Source organism: Microcebus murinus, chromosome 21, assembly GCF_040939455.1.
Source record: "Microcebus murinus isolate Inina chromosome 21, M.murinus_Inina_mat1.0, whole genome shotgun sequence".
In the NCBI taxonomy this organism is placed as follows: Eukaryota; Metazoa; Chordata; class Mammalia; order Primates; family Cheirogaleidae; genus Microcebus; species Microcebus murinus.
The window spans coordinates 3,954,643-3,972,475 of record NC_134124.1 but is presented as its reverse complement, the minus strand read 5'-3'; the positions used below and the strand labels follow the sequence as shown (position 1 = coordinate 3,972,475).

The window sequence follows — 17,833 nt, the reverse complement described above, 5'->3', positions numbered from 1 at the left end:
GGATGGCCTCTGGCCTGGGGCCTGCGCCGCCGGCCTCGAGACCCCGCCGGGAGGCCAGCACCCGGCCTTCCGAGTCGTTTGGAACTCTCCGGACCCTAATTGAAATACAGAGCGGTGCTCCAGCCGAGGCCCGTGGCCTCCTTTGTTCCCGCACAAGTCGGGCCCGGCTGCTTGGAGCACAGCGCCCGCCCGGGGAGCGTTTCCATGCTTCACTCCCAGGGCAGAAAGGCCCAGAAGCCTCCCTCAAGTGCCCCACTGAGGTGCAGAACCCTCGGAGGCTGTAACTGTTAGAATCCCTTCCGTTTCCCACGCTGCCTTACCTGGAGTTGCCAGAGAGAATACCGGATACCCAGTTAAATTTGAATTTCCCATAAACAATAATTTTTACCATAAGGGACATGCTTTATAACTGAGCATCCTATAATTTTATTTGCCGGATCTGGCAGCCCTAACCCTACCTGTCTACCCAGGGGAAGAGGTATTGGTTGGTTTCAACCAATTCACCACCCAGGCATTCTTCCTCCTCAAACCCACCCACCCAGGGCAGGGGCGGTGAGCATGGGCTCTGGGTCATGATGGAGCTGGAGCCACCCGAGCATAAAGCTAAGGAAGGGCTTAGAATGAAGAGGGCATAGATGGGGAGGGGAAGTGTGCCACTGAGGAACAGGACTCTGCATTCCCAAGCGAGGGCACAGAGGTGGGGATCTAAGAGACAATTCTTGGAGGGAATAGAGAGGATGACCCCATTTTGTCAGCAATGAGGGTGTTTTGGCAGGGAGGGCCTCCTAAAAATCGAAGAGAGCAAGTTTTGAGCAGCCACATCAGTGCAGTATTAATTAGTGCACAGTGGCTTTCAAATTTACTATGAAGTTGAAAAAAATAGAAATAGAAAAATTTCAAAGATCTTTACACCAATCTATTGGTTAACATAGCAATGTTAAGGGGAATCTGGGCTGTTTGGTCATGTGGTGAATCCCAGCTCCACTACTTACCATAGTATAGGGGCAGCAGGTTATGTAACCTTTCTTTAAGTTCAGTTTCTTTATCTGTAAAATGAGGATGAAATTATATAGAGTCAGGGATTAAATGAAATGTAAAGTGATGAGCACAGTAAGCACTTCAAAGTGGTAGCCATTGTTAACTGATTCATACAATTCTAGTGGAGTAACTGTATCCTGTGTCCATCAAAGAAAGAATGTTAGACCAGAAAGATCATTAATTTGACCCCATGGATGATTTTTTTTTTTTCTTTTTTGAGACAGTGTCTTGCTCTGTTCCCTGAGCTAGAGTGCCATGACATCAGCCTAGCTGACAGCAACCTCAAACTCCTGGGCTCAAGCGATCCTCCTGTCTGAGCCTCCCAAGTAGCTGGGAGTACAGGCATGCACCACCACACTAATTTTTTCTATTTTTAGTAGAAATGGGGTCTTGCTCTTGCTCAGGCTGCTTTCAAACTTCTGACTGAAGCGATCTTTCCGCCTTGGCCTCCCAAAGTGCTAGGATTACAGGTGTGAACCACCTCACCCTTTTGGATGATTCTTGTAAACAGGCTGCCATGGTTTTGCTATAGTAAATCCTCAAGTGTGGTTTTGTGGGTCCACAGGGCCTGAGACAATGGACATGGATGAAAGAGCCCATACTTCTAGAGCATGGGTGGGGAAGCTTTTCATGTTGGAAGGCCACATTAATTTAGGTGTAATCAAATAAGGCCACATTCAAGAAACTTGAGTTAGATACACTTTAAAAATGTACATTATTTTGTAAAAATCGACTACTATGTACTTAATTTCAGAAAACTAGAAAACAATTTGTTAATTTTAAAGTTAATGTTTTAATAACTTTGTTGTGTCTGCTTTTAGTTGGAAAGCATTTGAATATTTAGTTGCAGCATGGAGGTCCTCAGTTTCAGTTGATCCTCTAGATGGGTGTCAGTCATTTGTGACCTTAAGGGCATCTTGGCTTGGGTTAGGTGGGAGAATGTAGATTTGTAGTAATTTTAAGCAAGAAAGCATTTTTCGGGCGTGTTGCCAAAGTCATGGGTATTCTGCATTTTTCCATATTTCAATTGGGTCTTTCTTAGCATTAAACAATGACTTTAAGATGTCATCTACTGAGAGCTCAATCAGTTCCATCTGCAGTTCTTTAGGTGCCTCGGTGATACCAACTAGGTGAGGCTGAAACGCTAATTTGAGTGTGATGTCATGATTCTCAAAGTCAGTGAAACTTTCATTGTATTCTCCAATTAATAGGTCTATAACAGTTGCATATTCTTCAAATGATTTGCATATATCAGTCAATGGCCTTTGCTAACTGGGGAAATGTTCATCCAAAATTTCTTTTCGAAGAAGTGTTTTGAAAAAAGATAGCTTTTTTTGAAATGCTTGGATTTTTTGCCACATATCATTTATAGACTTAGTTTTACCTTGCAAAGAAATATTCAAGCCACTTTGATTAGACATATCACAGAAATGCTGCATTCCTACAGAAACCTTCTTTTAATAATTCACATTGCTGAATAATTCTGTTCTTCATAAAATTTAACTATCTGTTCTCACAGAGATAAAATTTTGGCTAATGCCTGTCCCTGCGATAACCAATTCACGTTAGAATGATATGGCAAATCCACACCGAAGACCTCATCTTTCAACTTTTCACATGTCACGAAACTGACCATGCCAAATTCCATTTGTTTTAATATAGTTAACAATACTTATATGTTGTTGCCAAATGGCACTTACAATAGTAGTATTAGCACAGAGATTTTCCAAATGCATGATAATGAAAAGAAATGACAGATCTGGGTCTGTTAGTATGTTTTTTCATCTGTGCGATAAACCCTTCATGTTTTCCTGTCATGGAAGGTGCACCATCTGTACATACACTCACTAAATTTACCAAATTCAGTCCAACTTCATGACATTTATCTTGAAAGTTGTTGATATCTATTCCCTGTGTTCTGTTCACAAGAGTGCCCAAAGCAAGTAACTCTTCATAGCAAAGAAAATCTTCTATTAGAACCTGAATGAAGTACAAAACCTGCACCGAGTCAGTAGTATTAGTTGATTCATCCAAAGCCAATTGAATAATATATATTTTCCTTTTGAAATAATGCATGAAGTTGTTCTATTAAATCGAAGACTAATTCATGCTGCTGATCAGTTATGGTTCTCCCTAAAAGACTGTTGTTTGCACTATCAGATGTTAACCGGGGTCTAAGCATCCTCAACTTCAACAATGCATTCTTTCACAATTTCTACATCACTGAATAGCTTTCCTTTGTTCCCGAGTATATAAGCTACTTTACAAGTTGCTTCACTGGCATTATTTCCAGGTCTTATTGCTGCTTGGAAGAATTGTCTTTGCTTTTACTTTTCATCTTTTAATTTCTGCCATACCTTTCTCACCTCTCCCTCTAATTTAAAATATTTGTGGCCCTTATGAGTGTTGTAATGCTGATGAGCATGGGATTTCTTTAATGTTGATATTGCAGTATCACAAAGCAAGCAAATCATATTATCTTTAGCAGAAGCAAGATGATATTGTAATTCCCAATCCTCATTAAAAAATGTTTTCTTCTGGCCAGGCTCGGTGGCTCATGCCTGTAATCCTAGCATTCTGGGAGGCCGAGGCAGGTGGATTGCTCGAGGTCAGAAGTTTGAAACCAGCCTGAGCATGAGCGAGACCCTGTCTCTACTATAAATAGAAATTAATTGGCCAACTAATATATATGTAGAAAAAATTAGCTGGGCATGGTGGTGCATGCCTGTAGTCCCAGCTACTCAGGAGGCTGAGGCTCCTTGCTTGAGCCCAGGAGTTTGAGGTTGCTGTGAGTGAGGCTGACGCCATGGCACTCACTCTAGTCTGGGCAACAAAGTGAGACTCTGTCTCAAAAAAAAAAAAAAAAAAATGTTTTCTTCTTTCAGTGTTCTCTTGGTCTTGGTCTTTGACATGGTGTGTTAAGTAGACAGAGTTTAAAAATATTTTTAAAATATTTTGCACAATACAGTTGAGCTGTGTAACTATTCATAAATTCCACTTCAAACAGAAACACAGTACACTGTTGTCAAAAGCTGATAACAGACTGGCGGACTCCACTTCCATAAAGTCTCACCAACCAGTCTCTCGAGACATTGCCGTCAATCAGGCTGGGGAAGTTAGAACTAAATCATGAGTGCAGCAGCCATCGATTTAGCCCTTACAGTTTACTAATGTTCTAATTATGCCTGTCAACCAGGGAAGATTATTTCATTGAATCTTATTTTATTCTTGGTATTTTAAATACGTTCATTTAACAAAAATGTAAAAGACAAACAAAAATGTCTTAATAAAAATAAAAGGATTTGTCCTGTAAAATCATTTGGGACAGTCAAAAGGCCACACTTAAGGACCCACTACGCCACATGTGGCCTTAAGGCTGCAGGTGCCCCACCTTTGTAGAGTTTATCACCTCAGTCATCATTTGGCTAACTACCTCGCATGCCTAACAGGGTAACAGCACACCTTTCCTTCTTGAACTTATTCCCTCCCATACCCCACATGCCCAATTTGAAGGTGAATGAAAGGCCAATAGGACAGTGCACTAAGAGAATTTATGATTAATGAAAAGGCTGATCTGGATACTCCAACGTGGATGCCCTGTAGATACCACTACTTCCTTTTCATTATGTCCCTTCCCTCCCTGTGTTTGTACCATAGCTGTATATTTGGACAGATACAAATGCAGGAATTGTTGGCTTTCAATAAATAACTATATATACCCCCTAAAATGACAACTCAATAAATACCGTCAACAGGACAGAATCCTCACATGACTGTCTCACCACCAGGTGGCACATGCACTTATTCTCCGTGAGAAAATTCAGGTTTGTCTGTATTTCTGTCAGGGTTTGGAGGTAGAGAGAAGTTGGCATCATTCTCTTCCCTGAAATTAGATCTGCCAATAACTTATGGCCTAGGATTGTTTATACAAGAGTCTGATGGTAATTGGAATAATTATGCACAGCCTCACGCCTCTAACTTTGATCTTTAGTTTGTCCTTCTGGATAGGTTTGCCTACATTTTTTTAATCTGATGAGTCATGAGAGCCTCCCCCCATCCCTCACACACAGACAAGTATTTACTTTGGTTTCCATCACCATAGCAAAGTGTATTTTCCAAAGATAGTCACAACAATCTCCCATCCCACATGCTATTCTACAATGCAACTTTGCTACTGCCCCATCGATAGGTAGAATCTAATTCCCTCCCCATGAATCTGGGTGGGTCAGAAAGCAAAACAGTAAGACAATACAAGATCCACAGTCCTGAAAAAAGTTCAGCATTTACCATTTCTTTACTTGAAAAATACCATACTAAAAAATAAAGTAGAAAACATAGTTGGTTTTAAAGTAATGACTTTATTAATAAATATACATCCATATGATGATGTAGATACAAATCATGAACACTACTCCATTCCCATACACATAATTGCACACGAGTAGCTCAAGTTCATGGACATAAAACAAATACAGTATCTATTCAGACTTTTTACAGCAGAGGACAGCGTGCTTATTATCAGTTAATTGGTAATTATTTTCTCCAAAACCATCTGTGAAAAAAGGAAATTGTGAAAACTTAAAGAATCAAAGTGGTCTGATTACTTAAATCACGCACTTGATTAACTATAGCATTAAATTTCCAAAAATTAAATACATTATATGTGAGAGCAGAGACTTATCTACTTGAGGGGAGGAGGGAGAAAAAGCAAAGGAAAGATTTAGATACATCCTAGAGTTTAATAGCATATAGGTAAGCTATAATAAAAACAAAAGCAGAATAGCCTCAAAATTTTTTATGTCCAAGGGAAAAAATGTTTTGAACTGTTGTGATTTGTTATATTTTTATTAAAAAGAGATCATAAAATTTTATTGCATATAGAGACAATGACTGACAGAGTAGCAGTTATTACCAATATCCCCTGAATTGTTCTTTTAAAGCTTCTTATAATATAAAAGAGAAGTTTAATTTTTTTTTCTTTAGCTCATACACTGGTTTATCCTTATGCTGAATGGATCGCCGTTAACCCAATAAATGGATCCAAATATATTTTTTCCTCCTTAACTCAAAGAAACTCTATTCTTATTTCATGAAAATACACATGTAAATTCACACGAACATCAATTTGGAATGAATGTTACTTTGACAGATGGCTCATTTAAAAAGTAAATTAAAAATATAAAGAATTTTTAGTCTAATTTAAACATTGATTTAAAAAAGTCCCCAAATATTAAAAATTAAACCAGATACTACTTTTTTCCAATACATTGTGCCAGTATATTTTTTAATATCCAGTGCAAAACTCCAAAGATAGTATCAAAATCATCCCATACTAAAGATTAGTTATGCAAGGTTATATCCGTCAAAAAAGGAAAATTTCATCTGTATATTAGCTCATTTGTTAACATGATAACAATAATAAATAGGGCATGTTAAAATATTTTTTAAAGAAAAAAAAGTAAAGCAAACTTACTTGAATAGCAGATCATTTTCTGACCAACAGTTTTAATATAGAATAGTGAAACCTATTTTGTGAAGAACAGAATTACATAGTATAAAATTAGCAATTTACCTTTCAAGAAATAATCATACAGTGGGGGGGAAAAGGCCAGTTTTCCCCAGCTGATTATATTAAAGTATAGGCAACTGTTTAACATGCTATTTCAGTGTTTATCATGACGAGAGACAGTGTTACAAAAGATGCACAACATAGTCTTTAGATTATATAGAAGTAAAAATATTTCATATTTTAAGACTTCATTCATGTAATTACTTAGATGTCTTTCTCTTCAGCATGGCACCAGTAAACTGTTCACAAGGAGAAAAGGAAGTGGAATCAGGAGATGCTCACCAGCGTACAGATCTAATATTCCAGGTAACTGCTTACATGAACAGTAAATTCAGCTTCCTAAATGATGTTATCCATTCACAACGAACGGTAGCCATTTGCCCCCTTTTTTTCCTGGGACATAGCTCCTGATAACAAACACTGTGATGAACATGCCTCCTTTAGATGATTTCACCATTTCATAAGCATGTATACAAAATTCATTATACAATAATACACCTGTTTTATCTTCTGACACACAGCACAGCACCACTTAGTAGATGTGCTGGAAGGTGGGGGAAGGGTAGGGGAGAAAGAGGAGGGTATGTATAACAAAATCAGGAATGAAAATAAACTGAAAAGGAAATGTCAAACGGACTTAATATGAAACACAACATGCAACCAAATCCTTGACAATGTTGTATATTACTCTATGGTAAAACATTTAATTAAACAACTTTCTTTAGGAACTAGCTTGAAAATGGATTTCTAAGAACCCAACTGCAGAACATCACCTTGAGAAACAGCTAAATGACACGTACATAAGAAAAGTAAATAACGAACACATGAATAAAGATGCAAGCATTTGTGTGTGCCAGAAGTTATACTGTTCTGAGTAAATTATAAAAAGTTTTATATTTTAAGCTTCTGCAAGAAGCTCTTGTAGCAATTTAGCTGCCAGAATGTTACAACTGATTTTATGTAGTCATCCAACATCTTTCTCTATGGTTTGTGCAAAGCAAGTATTGTTGAGGTCACTGTCTTAGATGCCAGTGCACACAGTCCCCACACACAATGCAACACCTCTTACTGTAAAGAGCAGCATAAAGTCCAGCTCATTGTGTCAGGCATCACTGGAACACCTGAAGGCTTGCTGCTTTTTTCCTGATAAAAAAGGTACGAAACATGACATCCATTTGCAATCAGAGTGCGCATTAACTGAGAGCAAGCCCAAACAACACAATATGCACCCTTTTAAAATTTTAATTATTTTAAAAGTTTTTGGGTCCTGCAAATCTGCATTTTAATCTCAAAGGCATTTAAAATCTGCAAGTACAAACATTGTAACTTTAATTTAAAGTTCAGTGGAATTTTTTCAAGTCTGAAGTTTATAGTACTTTATTTAAAACAAACAGAATAAATAAAATGTATATTAACAAGGAATATTACTTTCAGAAAGGAAAGAAGAGAGATTTCCCTCTGTCCATATCCATATTATACATATCTACCCAATACTTTTCTTTTTCCTTTTCTATCTTGCTTTTAAAGCTAACATTATCAGGGGAAAAAAAATGTTCTTTTGGATGAACTGGTCTCACGAGAGCCACAGTAAGATTTTAATTAAACTAATGAATATATTTTTTACATGTTTCATGCATAGATGGATTCCTATATATTTCTTAATATTTGGGTTCTGATGGTCAGGAAACTGCATTCTGTTTATACCAGTTTTACAGTCTACCATTAAATCTGTGTCCTTTGGTAGATATAAACCTGAAAACATAGTAAGTGCTAATGCAATGGAATAATTTCTCAGAAAAACTAAAAACATTTCAAATAAATGAGCAACATTAACAAATGTTTTAAAACATAATTTTAAAACTAATACATGAAAGGCAAAATATAGTGACTATAGCTACATGCAGACCTTGAGAATGTTTAGTTTTCTATACGAAATATGTCAAAATGCATTGTATTTCACCAAAAATGTAATGTGCAGCTTTTATAAAATAGTTTAAATATTTCGTAAATATGAATTGTTTGTAGTGTTTGGTATATATGCTCTTAGGCAATTAAAACATACACAAACTATCACTGCTCAAAGACAAACATTAAAGAATAATTTTAGAAATAACGGTTAAATCAATTAATGCCATATAGATTAATAAATAAGCTGCTTAAACCTAGAACATTAAAAATAGGTTTCGTATCACCTGAAGTCTATGCAAACACAAAGCATAGAAGTATCTGTGTCCTGTCTTGTGAAAATGAATGCTGCAACTCACACAGCCACTACCTCAAGTAATCCTGAATCATTAGTTTTTTTGTCCTATCAGTTAAAATTACCTTAGATGGTATCTTTATCATATTGTAGATTTACTTCACAAACTAATACGTATAATGGTTTCGGGTGTTTAGCACATAAAGCATCTATTTATTTAATAGAATGGCCCAAAAGTAATAATGAAACACTAGACATGACCATAACTCTAAAGGAAAAACAAAGATAATGTCATTAGATGTTACACTTGAACCTATGTACAAATATAATGCCACTGCTCATGCCCTGAGTGCATCTGTCAGCATATGGCAGCTTTTGAGCAAAAGCAGGAAAAAAAATCAAACAGGAAATCAAATTTGGAAAGCCCAGGCCATTAAATTACGTATGTCAAAATAAAACCAAGAAACTTTGGGATTATTCACAATCTTCCTTCTGAACCTGGCCTTCTTTCCCTGCCTCACTCACTCATTGGGTGGCTTGACTTCACTGCTGGTTTCCTCTACCCCGTGAACTGCTCTGCCATGCATCATGGGATAAGGAAAAGCAGCAGTACCACAGCCATAACCAAGATCGGCAAGACGGGATAGAGCTTTAATGCTACCTGGAGGTCTCCCTGGGCTGACTTTGTATCCCGCAGCTTTAGTGGTACCCAAAGGTCTGCCTGGACTTGTCTTAAATCCAGCCGCTTTGGTGGTTCCCAGGGGTCTGCCTGTGCTGGTCCGGTATCCTGCTGATTTGGTGGTTCCTGAAGGCCGGCCACGCTTACCAGATCGGTTGAGATTTTTCTTTTTCTTTAGTTCATCTTTTATCTCTATGCTTCTGCCACTAGTAGTCTGCAAGTGTGTTTCATTTAATGGGTCTTGCCTCTGACAAACCATGGGTTTGTGGCTGACTGTGTGGCTGTATTTGCTTTGCTGGGAGGAATATATGTCAAACTGATCAGCAGCTCTCATGGCATCTTCATTGAGGCAGGAAGGCTTGCCAGGCCCACAGAAAGCCGGATTACTGCTGGCAACAGGATGCATCATTTTCTACCAAAAATAAAAGACAAATATATATAAATACGCATATACAAATATATATCTGTATGGCAACATTCAGTGGGAACACTGTCTTCCAACAACTATGCAGACTACCTAAAATTAGGCTGACAGGCAGGACTCCAGACCACTTATAAATAAACACACATCAGCAGATTCAAAGATACTTGTTTTTCTCAATTTAATCATGGATGGGGACAAACATCATACAAGATAACTCAATTTATAACACTGACTTAGTAGCTATAAACTTTCTCTGATTAGGAACTGGAACAGTGTTTAAATAGAAAACAAATGTTACATTTTGTAGGCTTTTCTCTTCTACATTACTAAACTCCAAAAGAGTAACAGTAAATGTGGCCATGCACAGTGGCTCATGCCTGTAATCCTAGCACTCTAGGAGGCTGAGGCCGGAGGATCACTTGAGGTCAGGAGTTGGAGACCAGCCTGAGCAAGAGCAAGACCTCATCTCTACTAAAAATAGTAGAAATTAGCCAGGCAACTAAAAATAGAAACAAAAAATTAGCCGGGCATGGTGGCAAGCACCTCTGTAGTCCCAGCTTCTCAGGAAGCTGAGGCAGGAGAATTGCTTGAGCTCAGGAGCTTGAGGTTGCTGTGAGCTATGCTGATGCCATGGCACTCTACCCAGGGTAACTGAGTGAGACTCTGTCCCAAAACAGAAAGAATAACAGTAAAGGTAAGAACTCTATTTAAACACGATTCTTTTTATTCAGTTTGCCTAATGTTCTTAGAATGCCTTCCGTTGGTCTTTTATTTCCCACATGTTTACTTCTGACCTGATAACAGATGCCACAAGATGGACACTCCATCATTATTATTAATTTATTATTTATACAGAAACCTGAGTGTATGTTACACTTTACAAAAGATAGAATGTGCCAAGCAAAGAACACAATCTCTTGGCCCAAAGTACTGACTCCCTTCAAACATACTCTATCCAAACAGAAGACAGTACTAGTACAAAGGATATACAAAGTGTCCATTAGCTAAAATGAGAGAATATTTATACAATTAAGACTTGTACTACAAAAATATAGGTAATATCATAATAAAATATCTCCTATTTTGAAGGTATGGTTGTCAAGACAAAAATATACAACACTGGTTTCTCCCTTGATCATAAATATGGTATGGATTTTCTTCCCTTACAGGAGTCCTTTGATTATTAAAGAACAGTTCCAGCTGGGTGAGGTGGTACATGCCTGTAGTCTCAGCTACTTGGGAAGCTAAAGTAGGAGGATCGCTTGGGCCCAGAAGTTCAAGTTCAGCCTGAACAACATAGCAGGAAAAAAAAGTCCAAAGTCTCTGTTTTGTCTATGAGGACATCCCTGTGATTTTTTAAAATAAAGAATTTATTAATTAGCCAGGAAAAAAATCCTTCTGTAGATCAAAAAAAGAAAAAAATGGTAAGGAAAAAGTAAAAAAGATATTTAAAAAAAAAAAAAGAAAAAAGAATTTATTAGGCCAGGTGCAGTGGTGGCTCACGCTGTAATCCTAGCACTCTGGGAGGCTGAGGGTGGGTGAGATTGCTCAAGGTCAGGAGTTAGAAACCAGCCTGAGCAAGAGTGAGACACCGTCTCTACCGTAAGTAGAAAGAAATTAATTGGCAAACTAAAAATATATATAGAAAAATCAGCCAGGCATGGTGGTGCATGCCTGTAGTCCCAGCTACTAAGGAGGCTGAGGCAGAAGGATTGCTTGAGCTCAGGAGATTGAGGTTGCTGTGAGCTAGGCTGACGCCACGGCACTCTAGCCAGGAAAACAGAGTGAGACCCTGTCTCAAAAAAAAAAAAAAAAAGAATTTATTAAAACCACCACCACAACAAGCCAGCCACATGATTTAGACACATAGGAAAGAGTTTTTATAGAGTCTACAGTATTACACAGCAATGAGGCGAGAAAGATAAAGATATGGGTTCCAATTCAGATTTTGAAAAAGAATCACAAATGTATATTAAGGTCTAGCTCCAAGTCATTAGGAAATGTTTGCTTGTACACTTCACACATGTAAAAGTACACCAAGACCTGAGTTATGAAAACAGTTACTTCCAGAGGCCATGAACAGGTAATAATGTGAGCCAAAACCACTGAAAATTTACTTAAATTTATAAAGGAAAAGGAAATTGCAATAAAGTCATAGGATCAAATTCTGTTAAACTACTAAATATTTGCTGAGACTCAACAGATAAAGAGCTGCTGGCCAGCTGGCTTAAAGTCTAAACTTGAAGGAAAAATATCTACAATGAGAAGCTACTTCTTTATGGCAGAAGCTTTTTAGACTTGAGAACATAAAACAAGACTGGGCTAAATACAAATAGTAAAAAGAATAATTTTTCACTCATTCCCCAAGGAAAGAAGAGATCTAGGAGAACTAGGTTATTAATTATGACTTCACTAGCTCAAATTCTAATTTCAGATGAGAAAAAAGGAGAGACCCTCCAAATGAGTTCCAAATATAATATGAACTGACAGTTAACAGTTTTTGAGCATTTTAAATGTGCCAGGCAATAAGCTTGGTGCTTTGCACATTGTTTGATTTAATCCTCAATACAAGCCTATGAGGAATATACTATTATTAGCTCTATTTTACAGAAACAGAGGCAAAGGCTTTAAGCAATGTGCCAGGGATACACAATAGGAAATAGTAAAGCCAAATATGAATTTTAATAATCCAACTTCAGAACCAACAATTTACAGTATAGCATACAGCTATACCAGAGTTTTTCAACACCAGCAATGTCATTTGGGTCAGACAATTCTTTGTTGTGAGGGGCTGTCCTGTGCATTGTAGCATGTTTAGCAGCATCCTTGGCCTCTACCGGCTAGATGTCAATAGCAACACCTCTCTCCCTCCCCCAAATTTGTGACAACCAAAAATTTCTCCAGATATTGCCAAATGTTCCCTGGGGGTAAAATGCACCCCTCACCATGAAAATCCCTCAGCTATACTAAAATGAAAATACAAGACCCAACTTAAAACACTCCTGCTTAAGTTTTTATTCACTTTAGTCCCTACCTCACCAAATATCCACAAAATCTTTCTGCTGGTGACATGTACAAAGTCAAATAGATTTGTTTTCCGAATTGAAGAAAAGCCAGTGTTGGAATCTGTGACGGGAACAACCACCTTCCTCTCCCCTTCAAGTTATAAACTAATTGAGAAATATACACAGGAATCGAAATACTAGTTTATTGCCAATAAAGCTGGACAAAAGACCACATGCAAATACAAGGAGAAATACACACAGACCTGTGGGCAGAGGATTTTAAGAGAAAAAGTAAACCCCTTTTTCAGTCTTATTACTCAGAAATCATCCTGCTGGAAAGCTCTAATAAAAAGAGGTACAGTAATCCTAGCACTCTGGAAGGCAGAGGCAGATTGCTCAAGGTCAGGAGTTCGAAATCAGCCTGAGCAAGAGCGAGACCCCGTCTCTACTATAAATAGAAAGAAATTAATTGGCCAACTAATATATATAGAAAAAATTAGCTGGGCATGGTGGCGCATGCCTGTAGTCCCAGCTACTCGGGAGGCTGAGGCAGCAGGATTGCCTGAGCCTAGGAGATTGACGTTGCTGTGAGCTAGAGTGACGCCACGGCAAAAAAAAAAAAAAAAAAAGAGGTACAGAGGTACAAATTCTCTTCCAAAGGTAGGACTGCCGGTGAAGGGAGAAAATATTTCTTCCTACGTGAAGGGAGAAAATATTTCTTCCTACGTGAAGGGAGAAAATATTTCTTCCTACAATCTGTTTCAATGTTTCATAGTTCATGCCTTTTCCATTCCTATCACTAGTCTTACGGAAACCTTCCCTCTGGACCTTACTTCCCTTACTTCATTTTCTCTTAATGTATCAGAACATTCACAATCTGTCAGCACGCACGATATATAGTCTCAGCTTACATTACCTTAGCCTTTAAAGGCAAAATGGGACCACATATCCTTTACCAACCCACACTGAAAAAAACCGTACCATTAAAAAATTAGACCTGTAATTAAAAAAAAAAAATCCATCTCCAATTTCTTTAATCCTCTCCAGGAATTTATGCCTTTGGTTTGTATTATATTAATATAGTTTTGATGTAGCTCACATTTATTGAGGGCCAACTCCACACAAGACATTATTCTAAGTAGAAGTAGGACATAAAACAGTCAAGGGTAAAGGTGATTACTCCAATGGAAAGACAAGATACAGACTTAAGGAACATTTCTCAAGTGTAGGTCTTCTATATATTCTATATTTTCCTTCTCTGCTACTGCCAAGAAATCAGTACAGTATTCTGCTTCCTCAATAATCAATTAACAAACTGGACAAGAAATTTACTATGACAATTACTCGTGTAAACAGTTAACTAAAAAAGGAAACAGCTAAAATCAATGCCTTCCTGCTTTCAGACTTCAATCTTATCAAGACAGGAATCAGCACTATTAGATTCTTATGTGCATAACCACCACATATATATTTATATGCAAGATATATATGTTTATATGAAGTATGTGCACATATAAGCTTAACCCTACACTGGAAAATGGCTCCCTCCTCCCACTTCAGGGCTAACAATTGTTGAAAGACTCTTCCCACACAGAGTTCACTGATAATATGCAGGCCACATTTCTTAAGAGTGTCAGAATGAATACATTTCTAGAAAGTCTGGACGGAATGTAAGCCAAGAGTTACAAAACAGACTGTGTAGACTGACAAAGGTTAAAGATCATCTTTTAAAATGGTTCACTACATGTAACGGAATCAACTAAGAGCTTCTATATACTGTGACTGTTATTATTATCAAATTTTTGATGCATAAGCTAAAACTTGCCATCCCTGAAGCTGTTTTACTGCGTGTGTTTAACTCCTGAAGTTTAACCCCTAAAGTGAGCCGTTCTCTAATAAAAGAACAATTCCCTTCCCTTCTCTTGAATGTGGCGGTCATTACTAACAACATAAAGAACTACAACTATTTCCAGTAACTTCACAAATCATACATGAAGCTTTCTAAACAGGCAGAAACCCCTCCTTTCAAGAAACCCAAGTTCTGCTCTTCTCCAAAGACCAACCATCACATACTTCTCCGAGATTTTATTTCGGGTCATTTGCTAACAATTAGACATAATCATAGACGATTTTATAATCCTAAATTGTCCATCTGCGACTCACCTCAATCACTCTGAAAGTCTATTTGGCAACGGCCCAGAGCTAAGCACTCTGCTCCCCCACGGAAAGTTTTGATACCAGGGCTGGACATAAATAACTGCCTCCTTTGTCTCCTTTCTACTCCTTAACTGTGCCCCACGGCGCAGTTTCCCGGTGCCAGATCTCTTATTTGACATCAGGCGTTTAAAAATGCATTACCTGTTGTGTGCCCGAAAAGAGACTCCTCACGTAGGGGCAATAACAAGTTTGCAGAGGAGACGCGCCATGCTAGAGAGCGCCGCGCGCCCTCCAAACATCAAAATCCACGGACCGCTGCGCGTCCCCTCGGAGTTCCGCAAGCGTCCTGCAGGCCCAGGGGCCCCTCCATCCGGACGCCGGCGGCGAGCCCGGCAGGCTTTCATGTGACGGGGGTGAAAGGACTCCGCATTCTGACCTCTCCAGGAAAAGACGGACCCCTCCCCGCCGCCGCGTCTCCCCCCGCAATGGCTCCACACCCAGGGAAGAGCAGGCTGCGGCCGGGCCCTTCCTCTCGCCCCGGGCTAGGCCACCAGGGCCCCTCCGCGGGCGCCGCTGGGGCACCTTCTCCCCAGCCGGCGAGGCGCTCGCCCACGGCCCGGCCGCCTTCCCCGCCGGCGGCGCCCGCCGCCCCGCTCCGCTCCCCGCCAGCTGACAGCCCGCGCGCGCCCGCCTACCTCAGCCGCTCGTCGTCCGGCCCCTCAGCGCGCCCAGGGGCTTCCCATCGGCTGGGAACCTCACGCTGGCGCCGCTCCCTCCCCAGCCCGCCGCCTCTGCCCGGAGCAGGGAAAAGTCCCAGGCAGAGAGGGCCAGGCCGCGAGGGCGGCGGCGAGGCAGACGCTGGCCCCCAGCTCCGGCCGCGGCCGCCGCACACGGTCCAGCCCCGGACGCAGAAGGAAGAGGCCGCTACGGCGCCGTAGTGCGAAGGAGCGGCGTGCGCGAGCTCGCGAGGGCCGCGCACGCGCGCGCACACGCATCGCGAGAACCGGCCTCCCGCCGCGACCAGCACGCAAGCTTGGGGAGGGAGCCCGGGCGGCCGGGCTGCGCTTGCGCTCGGGAACTGGCTGTCGGCCGGGCTGAGGCCTGACTGGCTCGGATTGTGGTTTGGACCGTCTGCAGTAGCTGGGTTGGAGGGACCCACGAAAAGGAGAATTAGTATTTCCTTACGTGTATTTTTTTCATCCCAATTCTGTGATGTCTGGAAAACTACCTACCACATTTCTCAGATCACAGGACTAATAATTGGCGGCCAGGATTTAGACCAAGCAGTCTTTTTCCAAGACTGTTTTAATCGCTTTTGGCAAAAAGATTATTAATGCCTCATTGTGCTAGGTGCTGCCCAAAGCATGTGCAATGGATTCAGCCTCTGCTCTTTAAGTTTCATACCGATAAGTAGGGTGAGATCCCACTTGCAAACAAAATGAGGAATATTTACATAATTTAGGGAGTTGGGACCCTCAGGTCTAGAATCATGTGATAATAAAAAGCCTCATTTTGTGGGACACCCTGATCCGTAATCATAACAGATCCATGATCTCTTAGAATTGCCATATTCTTCATTCCACCATCACAGGAAAGGATGGACAAGAGTAGTTTGCTTACAACTACTCCTATTATGTACTTACAGTGAGATTTCTGGCATATCACCCCATACAAACCCACTTAGAGGGGATCTGTTTCCTCGCTCCTTCTTCCTGTGAATTTCTGGACGTCAGAAAGGATCCAGAACTAAGGCGGCTACTGAGAAAAAGACACTTTATTAAGCAGTGGGAAGAGACTAGAGGAGGGTGCTTGTCCTTTTCCCCCATGCAATAAAAGGTATTCGAGGAGACAGTTCATAGTACTGAGTTCCACCATAACTATATCCCTCAGCCAGGTGTTGCCCTGCCATTAGGGAAGAAAGGAAGAGCTACAACTTTTCTGGATGAACACACAAGCAGGAGGAAAATCAAATACAACACATGAAACAGGCAAGCCCATTCATTCAACCTACTGAGGGACTGGTTTCGATGGGCTCCAATATAAAAACTCTGCACACCAAGACCCAGGTGAGCTTCCCTGGTTTGGAAGGTAGGATTCTTTGGGCAGGCAGGCTTTCATAACATGATTCTAAACATCACTCCAACTACCCCTAGAAAATACTAGAAAACAGGACTAATCATGCTAGTATGGCTTACACATAAAAGGAAAATATCAAAATAGAAAAGTTAAAATATGTATACAGATTTGAAGGCACATTAACTAGCCTACCAAATTTTCTCTAAGCGAGGCTTTTTTACTCTTCAAGTAGAATCTCAGAATGTATCCTAACATTCCCATTCCATATCATGACTATTCCAAATTCATAATTTTAAACTTTCGTCTGGAGTGTAATTTGTACATAAAAACACTTAAGAAACAGAAACTTTTGTACTAACCAGGTTGAGTAATTTGCAGGCACAATGGAGGGGTAGCCAGAGTAACAGATGAAGTCAGACATTCCTAGGTGTGAATGCCTGAATTTGAATGCTTTTCTGCCACTTGCCTCCTGTGGTACCTTGGGCAAGTCACTGCTCTTCCAGAAGTTTCCTCATGTGTGAAATGAAGACAATATCTTTCTTACAGGGCTGTGAAATGAAATAAGCTAGTAGGGATATTTAAAGTATCTATCAGTACTAAGAGGTTCATTATACTATTCTATTTTCTTTTTCTTTTTTTTTTTAGCAATGCTTCCTTCACTGAATACTATTCTATTATCAAATAG

The 17,833-nt window shown here is 39.9% G+C and overlaps 1 protein-coding gene across 2 annotated transcripts; it reads right to left on the bottom strand.

Annotated features, from left to right (window-relative positions):
• Positions 1-5,376: 5,376 nt before the first annotated feature.
• On the bottom strand, positions 5,377-16,062 carry C21H5orf24 (chromosome 21 C5orf24 homolog). 2 transcript variants are annotated; one of them, XM_012762201.2, is made up of 3 exons: positions 15,768-16,062; positions 9,469-9,898; positions 5,377-7,750 (listed from the first exon to the last, which is right to left on the bottom strand). In XM_012762201.2, exons 2-3 carry the CDS (start codon positions 9,893-9,895, stop codon positions 7,710-7,712), a joined length of 468 nt encoding a protein of 155 aa, XP_012617655.1. In that variant the 5' UTR covers positions 9,896-9,898; positions 15,768-16,062; the 3' UTR covers positions 5,377-7,709. The 2 variants fall into 2 exon arrangements, with proteins under 2 accessions (XP_012617655.1, XP_012617652.1); XM_012762198.2 differs by having other exon boundaries at positions 5,377-9,898.
• Positions 16,063-17,833: the final 1,771 nt, after the last annotated feature.